The following is a 23,171-nucleotide window of genomic DNA, read 5'->3' as shown; positions in this document are numbered from 1 at the left end:
GGTTCAAGTTAAGCTCATCTCTAGCACAATACTTGCTACCTCCATCCCTTCCCATATTATATTGCGTGGGGGCCTGCCCCCGAAGCACCTACCCTTTACTTTATAGATTTCAAGCTGTGTTATAGAAACATAAGACTTCACAGCCATTAGAGATGAGTGAACTTACAGTAAGGTTAGCTTCTAGCCTGAAGAAGATGGATGCAGTCCTAGGACTGCCTAGAAAACATGGATATAGCCCTGCATCTTATCTAGTCTGTGGGATTTAAATACCAAGTTATTGGGTTCACACAAGCCCAAAATCACTATAAGGCTATGTTCACACTATGTAAAAGTATGGCCGTTGTTGCCATCGCCAACAACGGCCGTACTTTGTACGGTGTGGAACACTGCCTTATCTGCTATGGGATCCCAGCCGGAGCGCATACACAGAGGGGGACATGTATCAAGTGGCGTACATATGTTTTTCGGCATAAAGAGACGATTTGCGAATATTTAAATATTCGCAAACCGGCTCTTTACGCCGGGGGGCCAGGAGGGGGTGTGGTTGGGGCGGAACGGGGGGCACAGACTTATAGTCCGCGCGATTCCCTATTTTTTCTCTAAAAGATAAGCCTACTCCAGTCCTTAGCTGGCGTAGGTTTTCGGCCGTGCGCACCGGATTTATGTAGAGGCAGTCCACCTCTACATAAATCTCTGTAGCGCTGGAGATGCCGGGACATTTTTAAGTCCGGCGTAAAAAACGTCAGACTTAATAAATGTCCCCCATAGTATACACTCCGGCCAGGATCTCATACGATGCCGCAAAGAACTGACATGTAAGTTTTCTGCGGCCGCAATTCAGTGAATTGTGGCCGCAGAAAGACCTGTAGGTTCACACAATGAAGGGAGCAGCTCCGGCCGCAAGCTTCATCGTGTGCTGTGTGAAGTTCTGATGCGGGCGGGCGCGCGCTGATGCGCCCTTATCAGAACACTGCGGCCGGAAAGATCATCCGGACGGTACTGCAGTACCAGCTGGGATGATCTTTGCAGAGACTGACCGTTCCATGACTAGCCTAAGTTTGTTAATCTCGAGCAGTCATACATATCCTGAGTATGCTTTGCATCCCACCTGCACTTTTGCAGTAAATTTTTCCAAATACAGCCTATGGGTACATCAAGCAATATGTTGACAGAAAAATTGTGATGTGAACAGCCCCTACCCCTCACACCTTTATTCCTCATTAGGAAAGTGGAAAAGGGTTTAAGAAACTTTTGAACTACCATATCTACCTGTATTTCACTTCCACATCTCTAACTGGGAGTATTATCTTTATGGTTACATAGCGTATTATAGCCTTGGCAGCTACACTCCATCCTTCAGCATCATAGATCACTGGACTGCAGAGTACATTGTTATTGCAGAATATGTTGTAATGAAGGCAGAACCCAGGAAACATAGTGGGCGTTAGGACCAGGATGCAGTGACTAGGAGTGTCTGGCAGTGGAGAAGTTCTGTGTGAGAGGGAGGCAGTGGCTGCCTATTTACATCTGTTCATCAGAGCTCAGTGCAGTATCACAACAGAGCAGGGATCACACATCTGGGCTGCTCTCCCGTGCGGCTGCCATAAGATGATGACACTATTAGGGAATACAATCGCTTACTTCATCTTAAGAAGATAATATCTAGAGAATATGGAATATTTTATTTTTCCTAACATGGAATTTCATTGAAGATATATAATCCTAAAGAAATCCCAGGGATTACTGTTCCTTGTTTGTTGATTCTATATATTTTCTTGCACTGACTGGAAGGAATTTATCTAAAGAGTGCTGGTTGGTTTAGAAGGGGGAAAAAAAGAAAAGAAAATATACAAGGAAAGAACGTGCAAGTGGAATGTAAAGAGGAAAGACGGACCTGTGTGTGGGAAAATACATGTCGGTGAGGAAAACAGATCGGGAATGAAGATAATTGAAAATACCATGACGGTGTGTGCCTTACTATACAATAGGAAACATGCTGTTGAGGAAGAGGTGCAAATCTCTACTGTGCCAGCTGCAGATATTAGTTCTTATGTTGGCATTAGTTCTGCTGCTAGTCATGGTGGCCATGCTAGAGCCAGAAGTCCAGAGTGAGGACAATGCTGTCTATCTTAATCAGCATCATGGGGGCGATGGACAAGGATGGGCAGGTGTCGGCTCATTGCTGGAGCCTGTTGAGGAAACCTATGAGTACAAGGTGGAGATTTTGTCTCCGCTTTCTTCTCTCAGGGATGAGGAACTAATAGCTATTGGGATGTCTGGAAACAGAAGAAGCCTTGACAAGGTCAGAAGGAACATATACAAGATAGTGAAGCAGCACAAGAGGAAAAATGGAAATGATGTGGTTACGGACACTGCCCAAAGTGAACAAGCAAAGAACATGAATAGGTTGGATGAAGAAGGCAATCAGAAAATGTCTTTACACAGGGCAATACCTGAGGGGCGACATTCGCTGTGAGTACTGACAACATTGCTTTTGCGCTAGTATAAATAAACTTTACACACTGTATACCAGGTCCCTATGATTCTCATAGTATGCAAAGTGCAGAAGACAGATTGTCTAGCGTTAGCATATGTAATTTGTGTAACTCAATCCTAAGGTATTGGGTATAATATAATCCTAAAGTATTGGGTATAATATAATTGGGTATAATATAATCCTAAGGTATTGGGTATAATATAATTGGGTATAATATAATCCTAAGGTATAGGGACACAAGCTCAAAGACATACACATCTTAACCCCACATGTTTTGCACAAATTTTAAGGGGACATTTATGAAGACTGGGGTACTCATACGGCAGTCTTAAATAAAGCTGCCCCATTTTCCTCTACCGGATTTACTAGCCTCTTAGTAAAGCCATCCATCCCTGTGCCTGGTATTGCAGAACGAATCTACAACAGCTCAGGAGTTGGTGTAGATTTGTATCATGATTTAAACCTGTGAGCAGGCATAAATCATGATAAATCAGGGGCGGGAGGAGGCATACGCCCCCTTTGTGTCCTTACAAATTAAAATTTTTATTAAAGAAATATAACATTAAACAAAACGCTCCACATTTTAGCTATATGAGTTGCAGTGAAAATATATTGAACACCTCAAACATGGGTGTATTTGAACAACATAATCTTAATCTATAAAGGATTTTTAAGATAGAAAAAAGTAGGTAGAAAAGGGGAGGGAGAATGGAGGGTAAGGAAATGATTATGGCTATAGCTCGGCTGCATGTAGGTGCCATGAATAACTTATCTGACGTATGCTTACAAATGGCAGCATGATAATGCTATAAATACCGCTACATGTGACATCATGGGGGATGGGTGGAGAGGATAATAGAGGGTGGGGTACGTGTAGGGAAAGGGAATGCGGATGTATTCTTTTTTTTTTTTTTAAACTCTTTATTATTTTAGTTTTTCCATTAACAAAGAAAAAAAGTTGGAAAGGCAGTGGTCCTCAACAACAAGGACAACTGTGTGACAAACAATTCATTACACACAAATAAACGGTACTAAACATCCAGCGGCAGAGCGGAGCATCACATCAAAGGGTGATACACCACTAAGAATCTCATACTCTTGTGCGAGACATAAACACATAAGAGGTATCCCTCCTCTGCTGCTGCCAACATATGTCAATAAACATCGCCCTCCCTCCCCACCCCCGAAGCGGCAGATGTGAGAGGAAAATAAATAAATAAATAATAAATAAATGAATAAAACACAAAAAGGAAGACAAAAATACACACATCCAAGGTAACAAATTATTTTAGGCAGATCATTTACACCCAATCCTTCCAAATAAACAGGTGCTTGCGAATTCCATCCTTTTTACTTTTATACCTGTAGACATTTGGTATACAACGCTCTGTTCTTTGGTATATCCCAGGACCTGCCCAAAATACCAATTACCGCTAACCTTGGGATGTTCTGCTTGGTTATACAATTCAGAGTATCAAAACCCGCTTTCCAGAAACCCTGGACTTTCCTACATTCCCAGATTATGTGAAAAAAGTCTGCATCATCTCAACAGTTCGCCGACTCTCTTATCCCCATCTTAAACAAAATTAAAGGTGAATAGTAGTTACGGTGGAGAATTCTAAATTGAACCAGCTTGTGAGCTTCATTCATGGAAACGTTATCCAAGTTTGCACATATATTCTGCCATGCCTCCTCCCTGAGATTGCCAACTTCCTGTTCCCACTTTACCTTCTTACTATCTAGTGCGATGTACTTAATTTCAATTGCCAAAATTTTTTTGATCAAAGAGGGACCTCTTCTTGCCTTTCCCATGCCCTGTATCACTGAAAATATTCTGTGCTCATTATTCACGAAATAACTCGCACCATCTGATGCTTTACACGCGTGCTCTAGTTGTAGAAAAAAAAAAAACCTGTGCTTATCTTCTAGCCCATAACATTCCTTAACCTCTTGGAAAGTCATGAGCTTGCCACTCTGAAAAAGCTGCGATACCAACTTAATCCCTTTTACGTGCCAAAATTTCCAGTTGTGAATCTTCATAAATTCCAACAAGTGGAAATTGTTCCATAATGGAGAACAACTCATACCAACCACTATACCACTTCTTTGCTTAGTGTAGGACCATACTTTATTGTATAGATTACATAGTGAATTGTTAGTAACCAGTTTCAAGCAATTCAAATACATTGTCATAATTACTAATCCCAACCTTGTGCTGAAGAGGGGTAATACTTTTCCATCCTGCTAACTTACTTAAATGTGAAGAAATAAAATATAATCTAAGATCGGCATGGAAAAGCCACCTACCCTTTTAGGGCCACTGAAAGCTCTGTATTTAAGTCTCACCCGTTTCCTCCCCCAGATGAGGTTCCCCAGTAGGATCTCAATCTTCCTAATCCACCTATCAATCACCCATACAGGGGAAGCTCCAAAAAAGAAGAGTAGCTGGGGAAGGACGACCATCTTTACAATGGCAAGTCTATCTGCCATTGAAACTGGTAGCCTTTTCCACAGATTAATTCTCTTTTCCAGGTTTTTAGCAAATGGCTTAATATTCAACTCACAAAAGTCACTAATGTTGGGCCCTACCTTATGCGGATGTATTCTTGATATTCTTATTATCCTGTCATACTCACTTCCCTAGTGAGCATGTAAACTTTAATCACATCATCTATAGAGAGTAGACCGATCTTACCTCTGAGGATTGTCATTGACAACACAGAGACGTTAGTCAGTTACGGATATCGGAAAAAGGAATCTTCCTCTGGCAAGAGGTGTGGACCGCTATTGCAGCCACTTTTGATTGGCGAGTGAAAACTGTCTTGTGAGTCTGTCTAATTGTTTTGTGTGGTTGGAGAGACAGAGCGCACCAGGGATTGAAACAAGTCAGATTCTTTAAATAGAGTCCAATAGAGCCATCTAATATGAAATTTCTTCCCAGTGTCTAATTCTTCTGACACCAATTCCTCCAATCTGTGGAGCGTATCTACTTCCTCGGCCCATTCAGAAATAGCCGTCTGTCTGCCACTGCAGGACCGCGGGAAGACCACTTCACACGCACAGAACAGCAATATATACCCAGGAACATTGTGCACTCACACAAAAACATATACGAGAGGGGACATTGGTCGACTGTAGCCACTGCTACCTAGGACCATCCCTCTTATTGCTCCTGACATCGGTATAGTGAGTAGCCATATTGCTGTGCCTTGCAAATATATTGCACAGTCCTCTGATGTTATGTGTACCATGTATTGTATCTAACTGTATACATACTGTCACATTCCGCAATTAGCCTCAGCGCCCCTGATGAGGTCACGACTACAAGTGACTGAAACGCGTTGGGCGAGGCGTTATGCTACATAAACCGTGATTTGTCTGACTGACTACTATACGTACAACCTGAACAGAGACGGAGTAGTTTGGTTGTTGAAGCCATCACGGTGTAGATCTGGTTGATTGGTACTATTTGTTATCTTGGAATACAGCTAATAGACCGACACAGGTTCTGGACTGTACTCTATCATAACGACACAGGGAAAGAACAGTACAACTGTGTGCATGAACTTCGATATATTGGCACGATTATGTGCATAAATTGTCACAAGCTACTTTATAATTTGTAAATATTTGTAAATATTGGTGATACTCCTCATTCAAGCATATCCTATCTTTATGAGTTTTATCAAGTAGTGCTAGGAATTTTGGCATCATATGGTACTTAGTGTTACATACCATACTTATTGATATAATATTTAAAGGGGTTATCCAGCCTGGGGGCACTTTTCTGGGGGGACCGGGGAGGAGGTGGCTGAAATAAAAGACGTCCACTCACCTCCCCGGTTCCAGCGGCGGGTCCCGCATCACAGGGCTCCGGTGCCCGGCCGCTTCCTGGTGTCTGACGCCGCCCGAGACGCTACGTCTCAGGGACGCTCAGCCACTCAGTGAAGGAGGCGGGATACGAGCGGACTTCAAACGGATCCCGATTCCTTCACTGAGTGGCTGAGCGGTCCTGAGACGTAGCGTCTCGGGCGGTGTCAGACACCAGGAAAGAGGCCGGGAACCGGAGCGCCGCGATATGGGACCCACCGCTGGAACCGGGGAGGTAAGTGGCCGTCTTTAATTTCAGCCACCTCCTCCCCGGTCCCCCCCAAAAAGTGCCCCCAGGCTGGAGCACCCCTTTAAAGGCATCAAGCACCCTGTTTAAAATGGCCGCTTGATAGTAAGCTTTACAGCTCGGCAGAGCTAGGCCTCCCTCTAATTTAGGTCTGATTAGAGTCTTAGTTGCGATGCGTGATGGTTTTTGTGCCCACACAAATTTGATTAGAGTTGAGTTCATTCTGGATAGATAGGGTTGTTTTAGAGTCGCGGGTACCGCTTGAAATAAATATAGCAGACGTGGTAAGATATTCATTTTAAGGATATTAATCCTACCTATCCAGGAGAACTCCTTCTCCCAATTTGCCAGGTCATTCTTTATTCTCTTCATTAAGGGGTCAAAGTTTTCCTTTATTATAGTTTCTGAGGATGTTGCTATCTGTGTCCCTAGATAGCTAAGGGAGTTTGTCTGAAGGTTAAATGGGAAGTTATCCTTATTTTTCCTACTCTCGTTTGGAAAGGCGATGGTAAGGGCTTCGCATTTATTTAAATTAAGTTCATAGTTACTGTATAATGAGAATTCTTTAATGGTGGCTAATAGAGACGGGAGGGATATATGCGGTTGAGTGATGAATAAGAGTAAGTCGTCTGCATAGGCAGAGCAGACGTGATGTCTCTTCCCTATCTTGATACCTCTAATGTCTGGATTATTCCTAATCGCATTTAATAAATGCTCCATGCATAATACGTATACGAGTTCCGTTTCCTATTCACCGGAAGAGATAGCGTGCCATTAATTTTTATTCTAGCGATGGGGTTGTTATAAAGGGCCATTATTTTTGTGATCAAATCTACGCCAAAACCTAGGCCACTTTGTCTTAACGTGGACTCAAGGGACCTCCTGTCGACCCGGTCAAATGCCTTTTCGGCATCTAATGCAAGGAATACGGTACTGAGTTTAGCATTATGCGAGTTGTTAGCTAGCGCAAAAGCTCTAAGTGTATTGTCTCTTGCTTCTCTATTTTGTATAAATCCGACCTGATCTGGGTTGACTAAAGGTTCCAGGAGTCCGGCCAGTCTATTTGCAATGGTTTTAGAATAAATTTTGGTATCTATGTTCAGTAGAGAGATAGGCATATAGTTGTTACATAAATTGGGATCTTTGCCCTCTTTAGGGATAACAGTAATGTAGGCCTCTAGAAATGATGGTGAACATTTTTGTGATTCCGAAATGGAGTTGAATGCTCTTAATAGGTGTGGGGTAATGACGTCTGAGAATAATTTATAAAACTTTGCTGTAAAGCCGTCAGGGCCTGGGGACTAACCATTGGGAAGATTTTTGATAACTTCTTTAATCTCCTCTAGGGTGAAGTCTTTTTCTAATTGACTTCTATCCTCAGGAGAAATCTCAGGGAGCTTGGTTTTATTAATTTAGTCTGTCAAAGTGTCGGGTGAAAGAGAGGGGTCAGTAGGCTGGTTGTTCTTTGGCAGAAGTGGTCACTCCATTTGAGTTTCTAATGAAGGGTATGATGTTGGAGGTTTGCTTGTTTTTTAATGCATTTGCCAAGAATCTGCTGGGTCTTTTGCTCCAGATATAGAAACTCTTACCACAGAGTTGAACAGTAGAGATGAGCAAACCGGGTTCGGGTTTGAGTCCATCCGAACCCGAACATTCGGCATTTGGTTAGCTGGGGCTGCTGAACTTGGATAAAGCTCTAAGGTTGTCTGGAAAACATGGATACAGCCAATGACTATATCCATGTTTTCCACATAGCCTTAGGGCTTTTTCCAAGTTCAGCAGCCACCGCTAATCAAATGCCGAAAGTTCGGGTTCGGATCGACTCGAGCATGCTCCAGGTTCGCTCATCTCTATTGAATAGTTTTCTTATATTGGCTGTGGATAATATCCTTTATTTTGCATCTGGTCTTGTTCAGATCCACCAGGGTCTCAGTCAATAGGGATTTCTTATGGGTAGTCTCTAATTTATGCAGTTTAGCTAGAAGGTGATTGAGTTTTTTTGCCTTATCTCTTTTGAGTCTTGCCCCGTGTGAGATAAGAATACCCCTTGCAGAGGCTTTTAAGGCCTCCCATTTAAAGATCGCCGCAGTGGGATCTTTCTCATAGGCCTGGTCAAAAATTTCAAAATAGTTTTTAAGTGTGGCTATACATGCTACATCAGCCATCAAAGATTCATTCAATCTCCACTTCGGGGCAAGCTTCTTTTTAGGGAGAAGGGATAGGGTAGTGTGGACCAGTGCATGGTCGGATAGAACCATGTTGCCTATTATAGAGTCCCTGAGAGAACTCAGTACTGAATGCGATGTATAAATATAGTCTAACCTACTGTAAGAGTTGGTCGGTGTGGAATCCGTTCTGTAGGATTAGATCGCCTCCAGGAATCGTATAGTCTGAGTTCTCTCAGGGACTTTTGTATTTTTTTGAGAGCGACCTTTGCTTTACCCGCTGATGTGTCTACCAGAGGGTTGAGAGGGATATTAAAATCCCCTCCCAGTATGATCTGGCCTTTGGCAAATGTTTGGAGTGAACTAAGTGTCTCTGTAATGAATCTAGTCTGGTTTTGGTTTGGGGCGTATATATTCGCTAGGGTAAGTGTTTCTTCGGCTATTACACAGTTAACAAAGATGTATCTGGCATCTATATCTGTTTTAAGATCTAATAATTTGTGGGGAAGTGTTTTATGAATACCTATGGAAACACCCTTAGTATTTTTGTCAGGAGAAGTTGCATGGTACCATGTGGGGAAATATAAGTTTTTTCCTAAATACAGGGTTTTATCTGCTTTAAAATGTGTTTCCTGGAGCATGATGATGTGGGACTTCTTCTTATGTAATGAATATAATACATTGGAACATTTTTCGGGGGTGTTAAACTCGTTGACGTTCAATGTGGAAATTGTGATGTCTGTCATTGTTTGTATATAGTACTTACAGTTGAGCGAGTGGCTGTGCCAAAAATGTAGCTTTGAGCTTCGTCCTCAAAAGTTGTTCTCTGTGTTGTCAAGGACTTTCCTTAATAGCAACCGCAGGGATGTAGTAATGGGAGGAGGAAAGACTGAAAAGAAAAGAAAAACAAAAAGGTAAGCACAGGTAATACACACTTAACAAAAAATCGTAACAAACAACCTAAACTAACATAAAAAGCGTAAACAATACGCAAGGGTCTACGTGTGACAAATTGTCACTAAGTCTTGATAAGCAAGACAAACTATCGGGTGGGTGAGTTGGTACGTTGGTGGACGATTAGATTATTGTAGATGTCTTGGTTAATCATATGTCCTAAAAAAATATATGGAGGAATTTAGATTACTGCAAACAGGAAAGAAATAACTCGACTAACATAAAGCTATCTTTAAATGGACTGGGATATTGTCAATAGGAAATTAACTATACATTTATCCTCAGTGAGAAGCCATATCTCTAAATGTCCAACTATGTTTAACAAGGAGCAGGAGTATTTTTGGAGTAGTAGTTAGATATCATAATGTCTTATAATAAGAGTGTACTGACTTTGTTTTGAGAAATGAGTTCAAAAATTAGGTCTATTTAGACTGTCAAGCTAAAAGATTAGGCATATTCAAGTCTAAACCTATATCTCGGAGTAGCCAGTGGATCTAACAACTAAATAATCAGGTATTTCTGGGTTACTTTATCTTATGTCTGTAGGAGATTATCTATACGTGGCATTGCTTTAGCACTTATAAATTTATCTTAGTAGACAATCATAGGTCTTATCTTAAAAACTATATCTTAAAACATGACTATCAGAGTTCTCTAACCAGTTCTGCTATTTTTGTGAGATCTCAAGAGGCAACTAATTTAAGAAAAAAGAAATCAACAGGTCAAAAGTATTGCTGCTAAAGGGAGAAAAAGACAGCAGAAGAAATATCATTTAAAAGACAACTTATTAATCAGGCGGTACTCTCATCGCGGTCCGGTCTGATGACTTCTCGACATTTTCTTTTCCTTCTCTCTTTGAGGTAGAGGTGGTAGGTCGGGTCTCCTGTTGACATCTGGGCTCTCCGATCTAGGTCTTGAAATATAGCTGGGCGGAGGTAAAACCATGGGCTCATGTAGGTCATACCATTCGTGCAAATATAGGTTTCGGAGGTTTAGGGCTTTCAGGAAATCTGGTAAGTCCTTGGGTTCTCTCAGGGTAAGAGTGCTCCCATCGTGTCTCATCGACAATGAGAAGGGGAATCCCCACTTATACTGGATGTTAAGCTCCTGCAATTTTTGTATGAGTGGTCCGAGAGTGGCTCTTTGTCTTAGGGTTAGTAGCGATAGATCCGTAAAGAGCTGAATTTTGGCTCAGTTGAAGTCAATGTTGTGGATTTCCCTTGCCCTCCTCATTATGTCTTCCTTTTGGGAGTAATAATGTATTCTGCATATAATGTCTCTGGGTCTTTTTGGATCTTTCCCTTTTGGCTTCAAAGCTCTATGCACTCTATCGAGCTCTATTTGGGTTTCCAAAGGTCTTCCCAAGATCTTATTGAATAATGAGGATACAGCCCCGTATAGGTCGACTGCTTTAACCTCATCAGGTAGCCCTCTGATCCTCATATTATTACGACGGCTTCTGTTTTCAACGTTGTCAAGCCTAAGGGTTATCATTTTTTGGGAGATTTTTAGTCTTTCCGTTGTATATGTCAGCTCCCTAATTTTATCATCATGCTTCATTTGTATTTTCTCCAGACACACAGCTTTCTTTTCTAGGACTACAACTTTATTATGTACCAAGATGCCTTCAGATCTTTTGCTAAGTTGTTCAGGTCCTGTTTAGAAGGAATTAGCGATAATAACGATTGTAACTCCAGATGCCCCTGTAGGGCCTTCATAGCGCTCTCTGAAGCTGATGATTGCATGGGTGTGTTCGGCATTGGGTTATGTACCACTGAAGCAGATGATTTGTCTGAGGAAGAAGTCATGTCACAGGTATAAAAGGACTTATTCATGTCAAGTTTGTTGGGGGGTTTTAGGAGTTTCTTTTTGATAGGGGGGTGGATTTCCTCATCTGAGTCATTTGGGGTTGAGTACCCTTCTGAAATATCAGACTCCTGAGATCCTCTCTTATGTTGTGTGGGTTTATGTGTCAGGGTGGCATCCTGCAGTTCATTTCTATTTATGCCATAAGGTTGTCCCCTTTCTTCATTGTATGCCTGCTCTTGGTACAATTCAACAGTCTGAGAAGATCTGGGAGCATGTACATCAACAGTAGCAGGACAAGCATTTTTATTTGTGTATGGCTCCTTCTTGCTTGCCCCCTCCAATATGGCCCACTGTGTTTGTCTGCTGGGTGCTGTTCCCACTTGTATCTCAGTGTTTTCTAGGGTGTTTAAATATGTGCTGGGGGTCTGCCTGGACATCTGGGGATCCCATTTCACTGATACAGAGCCTTTTTTCGGCACTGCACCTAATTCCCCCTGCATCTTGTGTATTTTTTCCCTCTGATGCCACATCCAATATGGCCGCCTCCAGCTGCTTAGCCGGGTGACCTTGTGAGTTAGATACTGATTCGGGGGTCTGCCGGTGTATTGTGAGGTCCCTACTCACTGCGGGAGCCTCACTCATCACTGTCGGGTCTGCCGCTCTGCTTCTCCTCTCCGGCCTGCCACCTCCAAGATGGCTGCGGTGTCTTCCTGGACAGAGCTGCGGCTGGTTCTCTCTGCCGATTACCCCTTCTGCTTCTCCGATCCTCTTGCTGCTTGGTTCGTTCTACTCCCTGGCGTCTCCTTCACCTTTGCCTTCTTTTCTTGCTTCTTTCCTTCTGACATGCTGGCGCTGTATCCTCCTGTAGCTGAGGCCTATGACGGAGCTTTCTTCACACGCTGTACACCATCAGCGTGTCAAGCCACGCCCCTCCCCTTGTGTCCTGTACAGTATTGGAACCCATACACTCTAAAACCGTCCCCTACACACTGCACCCCCACACACAGTTGCAGTGCCCCCACATACTGTTATAGTATATAGATGGCACATAGTATGAGTGCGCCTATACAGAAATTATGCCTACCTAGTGATCTCTCACAGTAATAAACCCCCCTTGCCCCCCCCCTCCCCAAAGTTGGATGCCCCTTAAGTGCTCACCTCAGAGTAATGCCAAGGCCCCCTTGCACAGGATCCCCCATTACTGCCTGCCAGGACAGTTAGTGTCCTTAAAATAATAAAATTGATACTCATCTAGCCCCATTCCAACAGGGAACCTAAATAATCATTTTGTAGCCCACATCTGGCTTCTGCAGTCTGTGGCATGGTACAGACTTGCGCAGTATTGTTAGTGCATAATGGCAGCCTACATCAGTAACCTGTCCTGGTTATAAGTGATTTTACGTTGACATAATGCAGTGACATAATTGCATCTCCCTGTAATGGTATCACCCATCTCATGGGTGAAATTGGCATGGCCCTGGGCTTCATTGCCTTTCCATGATTCCTTCACTGTCCTCTCAGCTCCCTCCAGCTCTGAGTAATGGACAGGACTCAGAGAGCCCTGTCCAAATCTTACTGTGCATGCACCGCTCTACATATCAATGGTGTCTGCCTCAGCTCCAGAAAGATGATGGGGATATGTTTTCCTTCTGGCAAAACAAAAACTAGGAACACAACAGAGGCAGTTTTTTTTATTTTGCTGAAAAGGTTTTAGAACCAAAAAAAAGTTGGTTTAAACAGGTTGGACTTTGGTAACAATATGTTCATTATGGAAAGGGCTGTTGATTGTTTTTTTTTATCATATCTGTTTTCTTTTAATTTTTTTTATATATTTTGGTCATTTTTGTAAATTTTTAGTAATACTTATTTACTTTAGTTGGTACATTACTTTTTGAACATTTTGCTTTTTCTGGTGTGAACATGCTGACCTTTTAACATTATTTTGTTGTTTTGAAGGAACTTTTGCTCCAAAAACATTTTAAACAAATTAGAAATGGCCTCTGTTGCATTTCTAGGCTCTTTCCCAGGAGGGAAACATATATCCTGTTGGGAGTTACGTGTAGCTATTGAATGCATAAAGTAGTTTTATCATTGTGTCGCACTGCTCCAGAACTGAATGTGCCACAATAAGAAATAAAAAAGAAACACACAGTATAAAGAGGTATAAAGAAACAAACCCGACACTAATAATAAATTTCAAATATATTTACAATATTTTATGTAGACTATATTAATTAATACATTATAATATGGTGACAGGCTATGTAAAGGAGTCCAATGCTGGTTACCTGAATGACCACTGCATGTGTATAGCTGTGAAGACATCCTGTGTTTTATACCTGTTGATGTAAAGATGAATTATAGGCTTCTATAAACTATCTAAGATGCAGGTAGGTTTCCTAAATCTGAGGATGAGATTACTAATTGTCTTGCAGAAAATACAAGAGGCATGTTGTAGTGAGAACAGCAGTCATCAGTTTCATCATACTAGACAGATGTTTATTGTATTGTTATGTGGACCCCATTGTTCTTGTGATTTGTTCTGAGAAAGTGAATATAAGCTGGATGGATCTTTCGACTAAGTCCCTATATTTAAATAATGATAATTATTTTGTGTACATCAGCACGGAAATGTATTTCTTTTTTTGTCTCTATATGATTTCTTTAAACAGATGTCTCAAGCAAATGTACAGTGAGAAACTTCCCACCACTAGTGTTATCATCACTTTCCACAATGAAGTGTGGTCTACATTGTTGAGGACTGTTCACAGCGTGCTAGACAACTCTCCAAAAAAGATCCTGAAAGAAATCATTCTTGTGGATGATCTAAGTCACCAAGGTAACTCTTACATTTCTGTCAGTCCTAGATTAGAACGCAGAACTCTTACCTTGTAATCATTTCTGAAATACTAAAGAAGTGATACTTGGAAGGCAGTGATTAAGAACCTTGTCATTTACAAACACCTTCTGTTAAGTCTTATCACCAATACTATTACTAGAGGTTTAACTACAGACTGGATTAGTTATAGGTTGTTTTATGTCTCTGCTGAGCTGGTCATTTCCTAACAAAACACCCTTAGAACCCAAAGTAAGCCTAGGAATTGTACACAAATCTGTTTTTTTCAATTGTTGAACCAGCCCTCATGGCTGTTAAAGGGGTTATCCAGTTAGGTAAAATACATGTTCAATAATCTCCCTTTGGAGACTTAAGGCCCTATTCCATGGAACGATTATCGGCCGTTACGCCTATAATTGTCCCGTGGAATAGAAGGCAACGATCGATATCGTTCATGTCGGCTAATCGTTGCGTCGTTTGTCTTTCAAACATGTTGAAAGTCAAACGACTGATACAGCAACAATCTACTGCTGTCGCTCTGTGGATTAGGAGCGGTGGCAGCAGACCGCTGCTGTATCCTATGGGCTGCCCGGAAAATCAAGCGATCACCCAGGCAGCCCCGCCGCAGCCCGCCTCATACTCACCTGCTCACTGCTGCCGCGTGTAATAGCGGCGGGAGTGAGCAGGGAACGAGGAGCAAACAAGCACGGACAGTGGTCGTTTGCTCCTCAGAGTCAGGCCGTGTAATACGGCCTTTATAATGTGTTCCATACTTGTTATCTTATCAGTCTCCTTCCCCAAGTGCCTTCTGCGCCAGACACTGATAACTGTGTCTGCACTATTATCACCATCCCCACTCTGAACTCCTTCCTCCCCTTCCCTTCTCATGTAAACAGCTCCCTGGCCAGCTGTCACAGCGCTCTATGATTCTGGTCAGAGCCCCCTGAGGTAAAATTACTTGTGATCTCAATGTTATTAACCCTCCTGGCATCACAGAGTGCAGAGACAGCCGGCTAGGGACACTGCTGACATGAGCCATCTCCAAAGGAAGGGAGGAAGAGGGAGTTCAGAGCGGGACTGGACTGAATGGCTCAGAAACAGTTTTCAGTGCCTGGAGCAGACTTAAAACTTTGGTAAGGAGACTGATAAATTAATAACAAGTATGGGAGAGATTGTAAGTCTCCAGGAGGGGGATTGATGTGCATGTGTAACGGCTGGAGTCAGTGGATCCGTGTGGCCACACAAGCGATAGCACTTAAGCCGCACCAGGGAGAGGAGTCTAAGGGGCCGCTGGTCTTCACCAGAGCCCGCCGCAAGGCAGGATGGCCTTGCAGCGGCAAGCGACCCCCAGGTCGCTACCCCTGGTGCGACTTGCTTGAGTAGGTGGCGAGGAGAGGCGAAGTACAATGACGTGAGGCAGTGACGTAGTCAGGGACAGGCAGAGAGGTCAGGGCAGACAAGGACAAAGTCAGGGGACGTGAGCACGGAACTAGTACACTGGAAATCACAGTAACTTTGGGAACGCTTTCTCTGATAGGCAAAAGAGCACTATAGATCCGGCAAAGGGAACAGGAAGGGGCAGCCTTTAAAAGGGGCAGGGAAAATGGCCAGACCAATTATGGGGACACTGTCCCTTTAAGACATAGCAGAGTCCCTAGGAGGCTGGGACGCGCGCGCCGGCTCTGAGACACAGAGACTCCGTGGCGTGCAGAGCAGACGCCGGGAGTCGAGGGGAGAGCGGAGACAGCGGTCGCAGGAGACCTCCTGCTACTAGTGAGTGAACGGGATGGGCGGCGCGTGGCACAGGCAGCCATAACAGCATGGATTTTACTTAACCGGATAATCCCTTTAAGTTGGTGAAGCTGCACTCACTAGTTTAGTATGAGATGGCATTTCCCTGGTTTCAGGTTCCTGGTTCTCTTTGAGGTGCATTTATTTACAGTACGTTGTTTGCAATATTATCATACAAAGTTTTTAAGATGAGTGAATTTACAGCATGAATTGCCAAATCAGAATCTCAAATTGTCAGTGGGTGATTAGTCTAGAAAAAGTAGTTCTGTTTCCAAAGTGATTCTATTCCATTTCGAACGTCCTTCCAGAGTTTTTGAGTTCAAAGAATTTAGAAATTGGAACTAGCTAAATCTAATCTACTACTCATGCCTGAAAGTCAGATTCGCAATTTGTACTATAAATTCTAACAGTAAATCTGTGACAGTGGACCTTATCAGTTTATGTGCCTATACCCTTCAAAAACACAATTTGAACCACTCTCCACCAGTCCCACACCAGGGTCATCACTGAAATCTAGTTTGTTTGACAGGTTTCTCCCTATACACAAATAGGTACAGACCTGTCAATCTAGTCATATTGAGCTGGTGGAAACCACTGGGGAGCTGCCCCTGTGACTTTGAATCCTGTTCCCAGCCCTGTTTTTCAACTATATTTTCTCTCTCATTTCAGAGTAAAACACAGCTGTTTGTAGCGAGAGAGCCTGTTGGGATTTCATGCCGCCCATGGTTCTGGTAGTGCAAATCTCTGGATGGGTTCTCATGAAACTCCCTATCAGTCAGTTGTTAAATTACGTTTAGCATGTAAAAATAAAGGAACTGTGTTAACTATTATTGTAATACCCGAATGGTCACAGAAACAAACAAAGAGTATCCACAGAAAAAGACCACCTAGTCCGTCTAGTCTGCCCTTTAGGATTTCCCTTCTTATTATGTTAGGATCTTAGGTATGCTTAAATTCCGTTATTCTAGATTTACCAACCACTTCTGCTAAACATGTGTACCAAGTAGAGATCGAAGGACTTCATTCCTAATGGGATTCTGCTCACAGGCTGTGGGGCTTTGAAGTCTGCTCCGCTCCTTGCCGCTCCTCCCCAGGTGCTGGAAAAAGGCTAGATCCAGTCCTGGGAAACTGGGAGAAGTTTGCCAGAACATGATCCGGCATGGAGCGGAGCACACGTCAAAGCCCCGCAGCCTTATAAGCAGAATCCCGATAGAAATGAAGCACTTTACTTCGTTCCTACTGTAGATTTGCTCATCTCTTGTTCCAAGCATCTACTACTCTTTCAGTAAAGTAGTATTTTCTCATAAATGGTCAATGTCAAATTTTTGTTTAATCATCTTAAATAAAAGCTAAAGTCTACATTTCATACACATATTGAAGACTTTGTTTAACCCCTTAAGTACCCATGAAATATAGGTACGTTATGGAAGCCTGTCACTCAAGGACCCATGACGTACTGGTACGCCAAAGGGTTCAAGGGTCTTTGAAGCATGCTCAGGAGTGGAGCTTGCTTCATAGAGAGTGAGGACTGGCTGCTATTACGTGTAAAAAAAAAATGGCATAACCTCTCCCCCAATAAAAGTTTAAATTACCCTCTTTCCCATTTTATATATAAAACAAACATACATAAATAAACAAACATATATATCATAGCCTGCGTAATTGTCCAATCTGATAACATATAAAAATAGTATTCGGTGAATGGCATTAATGAAAAAAATAAAAAAGCGCCATGATTACTGATTTTTTGTCACATCATATACTGGGGGAAAAAAATAAAGAGTCATCAAAATGTCCCATCTACACAAATATAGTACCAATGAAAACTAGAAATTATGGTGCAAAAAATAACACCAGCCCTGTAGCTTAAAAAATAAAAGCACTACGGCTCTTAGAAGATGAGGAGGAGAAACGAAAATGCAAAAATTAAAATTGGCCTGCCTGGACCCAAATGTAAATTCATATGTTCTCAACTCAGGTCCTCTTAAGACTGCCCTAAGTGAATATGTTTCTAGAATTGGTGAAGTAAAGCTAATAAGAAGCAACAAGAGACTTGGTGTCATTGGAGGTCGGATGCTTGGGGCAGCAAGGGCGAGTGGAGAGGTCCTTGTATTTATGGACCCACATTGTGAGTGCCACCCTGGCTGGCTAGAGCCTCTTCTGAGCAGAATAATGAATAACAGGTGAGAAGTTAAATGTGTTAAAAAATGTCTTAAATATTCTATGTGGTCACTGACATTAACCTCTGTATAAAAAATCCTTGCAACTATGTAAAAGGGGTCACCCTGGTATTTCCTTATTTGTGTCCCAATACTTACCGAGTGGAACTTAAGGGGCTACATGTCAGGGTGGTATGGAGATCTCCCCACTAGAAGGCACCCCTTAGCAATGAGTTTCCTTTCCTGGAGGGATATCTGGCTATTCCTGTGTTTTGAGACTTGAGGCTCGCAACTGAGGCTCCATGGACCCCTTTCTTGCATATAATTTCATAAATGTTCCTAAATGTAAAACAGCATTGCAGTCACAATCTACATAGGTTGAGTAACTGTATATGTGTTACACGTGTCATTATGGAAAGCAGGAGGAGGTTCCAACAGCACCAGATAGGGGGTAGGGGATGCACGCTGGTACAGCTAAAATCCCAGTAGTAGCCGGTAAACAGAGTTCAGAAAAGGCAAAGTCCGGCAGCATCCTCACAGGTTCAGTAATCTTCACAAATTTATTGAAGCATCCACGCAAGATACAACGTTTCGACTCCCTATACAAAACCAGTGACACAGTGCTAGTATATATATGTGCAGACATAATACAATCACCAATCAAACACTAGGGGGGGGAGGGGAAAGGGACCCAGCGTCATGAAAGTAAAAAGCAAAACACGGTAAACCTATGTAGGTATTGTGGAGCACTGGCAGGAGCAACAGTGGTTGTAAATAACTCAAAGAGAACAATAGGACCTTATGGGGGAAACTGCATAGCCAGTCTGAGGCAGTCCATGGTTGAACTTACGACAGCTCCAAGGAGAATGCAGTCAGCAGGGAGAGAGCCTGCACCTGTGCTGGAGATACCGGAAATGATGTCATGGGGAAGCCCAGGACAGGGGAGGAGCGGGCTGTTGCCAGGGAACCATTTAAGCCAAGGACCGCAGCACAGCCCCACCGCTGTCATCCGATCTCTGGCCTCAGCACAACCATAGATCGCCAGAGTGATGTTGCAGAGGGTAGAGGAGGAAGATATTTGCAGAGAGTATGTTGGGCGTATTTGGAAGATATCCTGACACAGCGATAGGAAGGTTAGAGCAGAGGTAGACCTAAGAGGGGTATGTATGCAAAGTCCTGCAGGGTGGAGACCCAGCGCAGGATCCCCAGATGACCCGGACCATAAGGGAATAAACATCGGGTCCGGCATAAACCGATGTTGGTTCAGGGAACGGGCAGTATGGAGAGGGTGTCATGCCATGACCCGACCAGGTCAAACACGGGGGTGCTAGAGGGTCAGAACATGCAATACAAACAGAGGCAGCTCGACCCTGGACCCAGAGAACAGCCGCACTCCAAGTACGGTGCATCGGCTGTTGGGATGGATCGAGGACCCACACCACCTGTGTCAGTCATTAGTGGTACACAAGGGGGTGATCCCACTGGCTCACCCGCTACCAAGCATCAGTCCAGTGGAAACACAGTGGTCTGCTGTGGCTCACTGTGTCCACCCAGTAAACATACACACAACCCTCAGTACAGTTGCTATTAAGTGAGTTTATTGATATAAGCCAAACATAGCAATGACCCAGAGGAATGACGGGGAGGATGAAGGGCAAGGTTCCAGGGTGTTAAAGGATGGTCTGTGGGGTCAGGCACAGTGGCACAAACAGGTCCAAGTATAGAAAGATGAGAGGAGAAAAGGCGGATCTTGGAAGGCCGGTGGCAGGGTTTCCATGGCAATAATGGTCACACTGATCCTCTTGTCCTAAAGGGCACAAGGAGAGAATAAAATGGTAAGTATAAGGACATCACAAATGTGATATGGGGGCTGAGGTCCAAGGGCAGGGTAGCGGGGGTAAACAGGTGGAAGGAGGGTGGGGAAAGGAGATATGGAAGGGAATGGGGAGAAGGGGGGAGGAGGTGTGAAGGTGGGGAACAAAGGGGGGAGGAGGGGTGAAGGGTAGGAGTGAAGGGGAGAGGAGGTATGGGAAGGTGTGGAGGGGGACCCGAAGGGAAGTGTGTTAAAAATGCAAAATAATATATGCAATGACAAGTAATGTAACAAACACAATACACAGAGGAAAATGTAAAAGGACACCAACGCAAAAAAAAATGGGTACCAGTCAATGCCAACATATTTCAAGGTTTAGGCCTTTAGGATTCAGAGTTTCCAGCTGAAAAATCCATTTTGCTTCTCTCTGTTTGAGTATTGATTGTCTTTCCCCACCCAGTCTGAGCTGGCTTACTGTATTTTGTGCTTCATGGAAATGTCTGGGGACTGGTAGGTCAAGCATCGATTTTCTAATGGTGATTTTGTGCTTGCTGATTATGGCCCTGGCCTCCATCGTTGTTTCCTCAACGTGGGCTAACCAACAGGGGCAAGTAATCAAATAAATGAAGAACTTCGAGAAGCATGTGTACCCGCCTTTTATCAGGTATCGTTGGCCAGTATGTGGGTGTGGGAAGGCGTCACCCTTGATGAGGTTGCTGCAGGAGGCGCAGTTTAAGGCTGGGTTCACACTACGTATATTTGAGGCTGTATATTTGAGGCTGTATAGCAACCAAAACCAGGAGTGGATTGAAAACACAGAAAGGATCTGTTTACATAATGTTGAAATTGAGTGGATGGACGTCATTTAATGGCAAATATGTGCTGTTATTTTAAAACAACGGCTGTTATATTGAAATAATGGCAGTTATTTACCATTATATGGCGGCCATCCACTCAGTTTCAACATTGTGTGAACAGATCCTTTCTGTGTTTTCAATCCACTCCTGGTTTTGGTTGCTATGAGGACCTGACAAGAGGACCAAATACTGCCTGAAATATACGTAGTGTGAACCCAGCCTAAACAAGGAAAGTTCCCTGGTTTGGGGGGTAGGAAATCGGTTTGTTTTTGGACATTGGGTAGTGGCATGAGCGATTTGATCAGCATATCCTTAAAATTATGGCCCCTTTTATAGGCCATAATGGGGGGTTGGTGGAATTCGCTGATGTCTGGGCAACCATCCATCAACACTCTCTAGTTTTTCCTGAGAATCCTAACTATTGAGGAACTACAAGTATTGTAGGTGGAGACACAGGGGAGTCTATTGTGAGTCCTAGGTGTTTTTTCTAGAGTGTGGTACTTCTGTCAAGGTCATTGACCGACTCTCTGTGTTGTCTGGGGTAACCCCTGGCTCTGAACCTTTGACACATTTCATCAAGTTGAGTGGATGCTATGTGGGGTTCGCTAACGATCCTCTTGACCCTAAGGAGTTGGCTCTTGGTGAGAGACTGTAGCATGTTCCTGGGATGGAAGCTGTCGTATGTCAGTAGATTGATCCTGTCAGTTGGTTTGACATAAAGATCTTTGCAGAGGGAGCAATCCTGCTTGTACACCCTTGTATCTAGAAACAGCAGTTCAGTTGTTGAGTGTGTGAGTTTGAACCTCAGTTTGAGGTGTATGTGGTTCAGTCTGTTTTGGAAGTCAAGGAGGTCGTCGGTGTTACCATTCCATACAAGGAAGATATCGTCTATATACCTAAGCCATTTGCTAATGAGGTGGTAGTGTGAGAAAAGATAGATGTGGTATACCTCAAGGGTCGCAATATATAAATTTGCATAAGTTGGCGCTACGTTGGATCCCATCGCGGTCCCTTGGCGCTGTCTACAGAAGGTACCCTGGAACGTGAAGTAGTTGTGCTTTAGAATAAAGGTTAGTAGGCAGAGTATGAAATCTGGGCACTGTGATGATAGGGAGGAGTCTATCAGACATTTAGATACAGCTTGTAATCCTAGAGTGTGTTTGATCGATGGATAGAGGGAACTACATTAAATGATGCTAAAATAGTGTTTTTGTTTACCCTAATGTCTGCAATCTTGTTGAGGAAGTTCGTAGTGTCCTGTACATAGGATAGTGCTCATATGGCATAATCCCACAACATTTTATCCAAAAAAATGGCAGCGTTGTTTAACAAGGACCCCCTGCCCGAAACAATAGGGCGGCCAGGTGGGTTTTGAAAGCTCTTATGTATCTTGGGCAGAGTGTACAGTAGGGGGACAATGGGAAAGTCAGGGATTAGGAAATCAAACAATTTATCATCGATGATGTCACAATTGTAGGTCATGGTGGGGTTCTGGTGTAGTTCCTCTTAAATCGCTTTGTCAGAGTTGGCTCATGATTTCAGCAACATAAAAAGATGTGTCCATAATTACCAGTGCGCCTCCTTTGTCCGCTGGTTTAAGCACAATGTCCTTATTCTCCATGAGGGGTTTAAGTAGTGCCTTCTGAGACCATGTCAGATTGGGTGAATGTAAATCGTTAACTTCTTAATGTCCTCAGTGACTAGTTTGGTGAAAGCTTCCACAAAACTGTTAGTAGGTGGAGGGCAGAAAGAGCTCTTGGTTCGCAGGCCAAGGGCCCAGGATGACAGCTAGGATGAGTCAATGGATCTAGATGTCTGGGAGTGTGAATGAAAAAATGTCTTAATTCGTAATTGTCTGTAGAAAGTCTGTAGCTCATGTTCAAGAGTGAACCAATCTATTTTATTCACCAGACAAAAAGACAATCCCTTAGATAAAACAGTCATGGTATTGTCATCAATAGGTAAAGATTATATATTTACCACGAGGTCCTGAGTCTGTCCTGTAACAGGCCAGTCTTCCTCGTTGTTTCCCCTTTGGATGTGGTATTTCTGGTTCTTCTTCCCACCACGCCGCCTTTTACGGTATTGCCCCTCGCCGGGTCTGCCACTAAAACATTAGAGGAGGTAGCTCCAGGTATAGGGGCGTTTCTTGGGATGTCAGCAGGCTCCCCTG

General features: G+C 43.2%; 1 protein-coding gene across 1 annotated transcript in view; it reads left to right on the top strand.

Moving 5' to 3' along the window:
* The first annotated feature begins 1,561 nt into the window (after positions 1-1,561).
* The window catches only part of GALNT15 (polypeptide N-acetylgalactosaminyltransferase 15), a 33,798-nt gene continuing 12,188 nt past the window's right edge, over positions 1,562-23,171 (top strand). The window contains exons 1-3 of the mRNA XM_069960430.1: positions 1,562-2,472; positions 14,215-14,381; positions 18,148-18,352. Of these exons, the coding sequence (XP_069816531.1) occupies positions 1,994-2,472; positions 14,215-14,381; positions 18,148-18,352 (851 nt within the window). The 5' untranslated portion in view covers positions 1,562-1,993. The remainder of the gene's footprint in view (positions 2,473-14,214; positions 14,382-18,147; positions 18,353-23,171) is intronic.

Source organism: Dendropsophus ebraccatus, chromosome 2 (genome assembly GCF_027789765.1).
Source record: "Dendropsophus ebraccatus isolate aDenEbr1 chromosome 2, aDenEbr1.pat, whole genome shotgun sequence".
Classification (NCBI taxonomy): Eukaryota; Metazoa; Chordata; class Amphibia; order Anura; family Hylidae; genus Dendropsophus; species Dendropsophus ebraccatus.
This window is presented reverse-complemented; position numbering and strand designations above follow the sequence as displayed.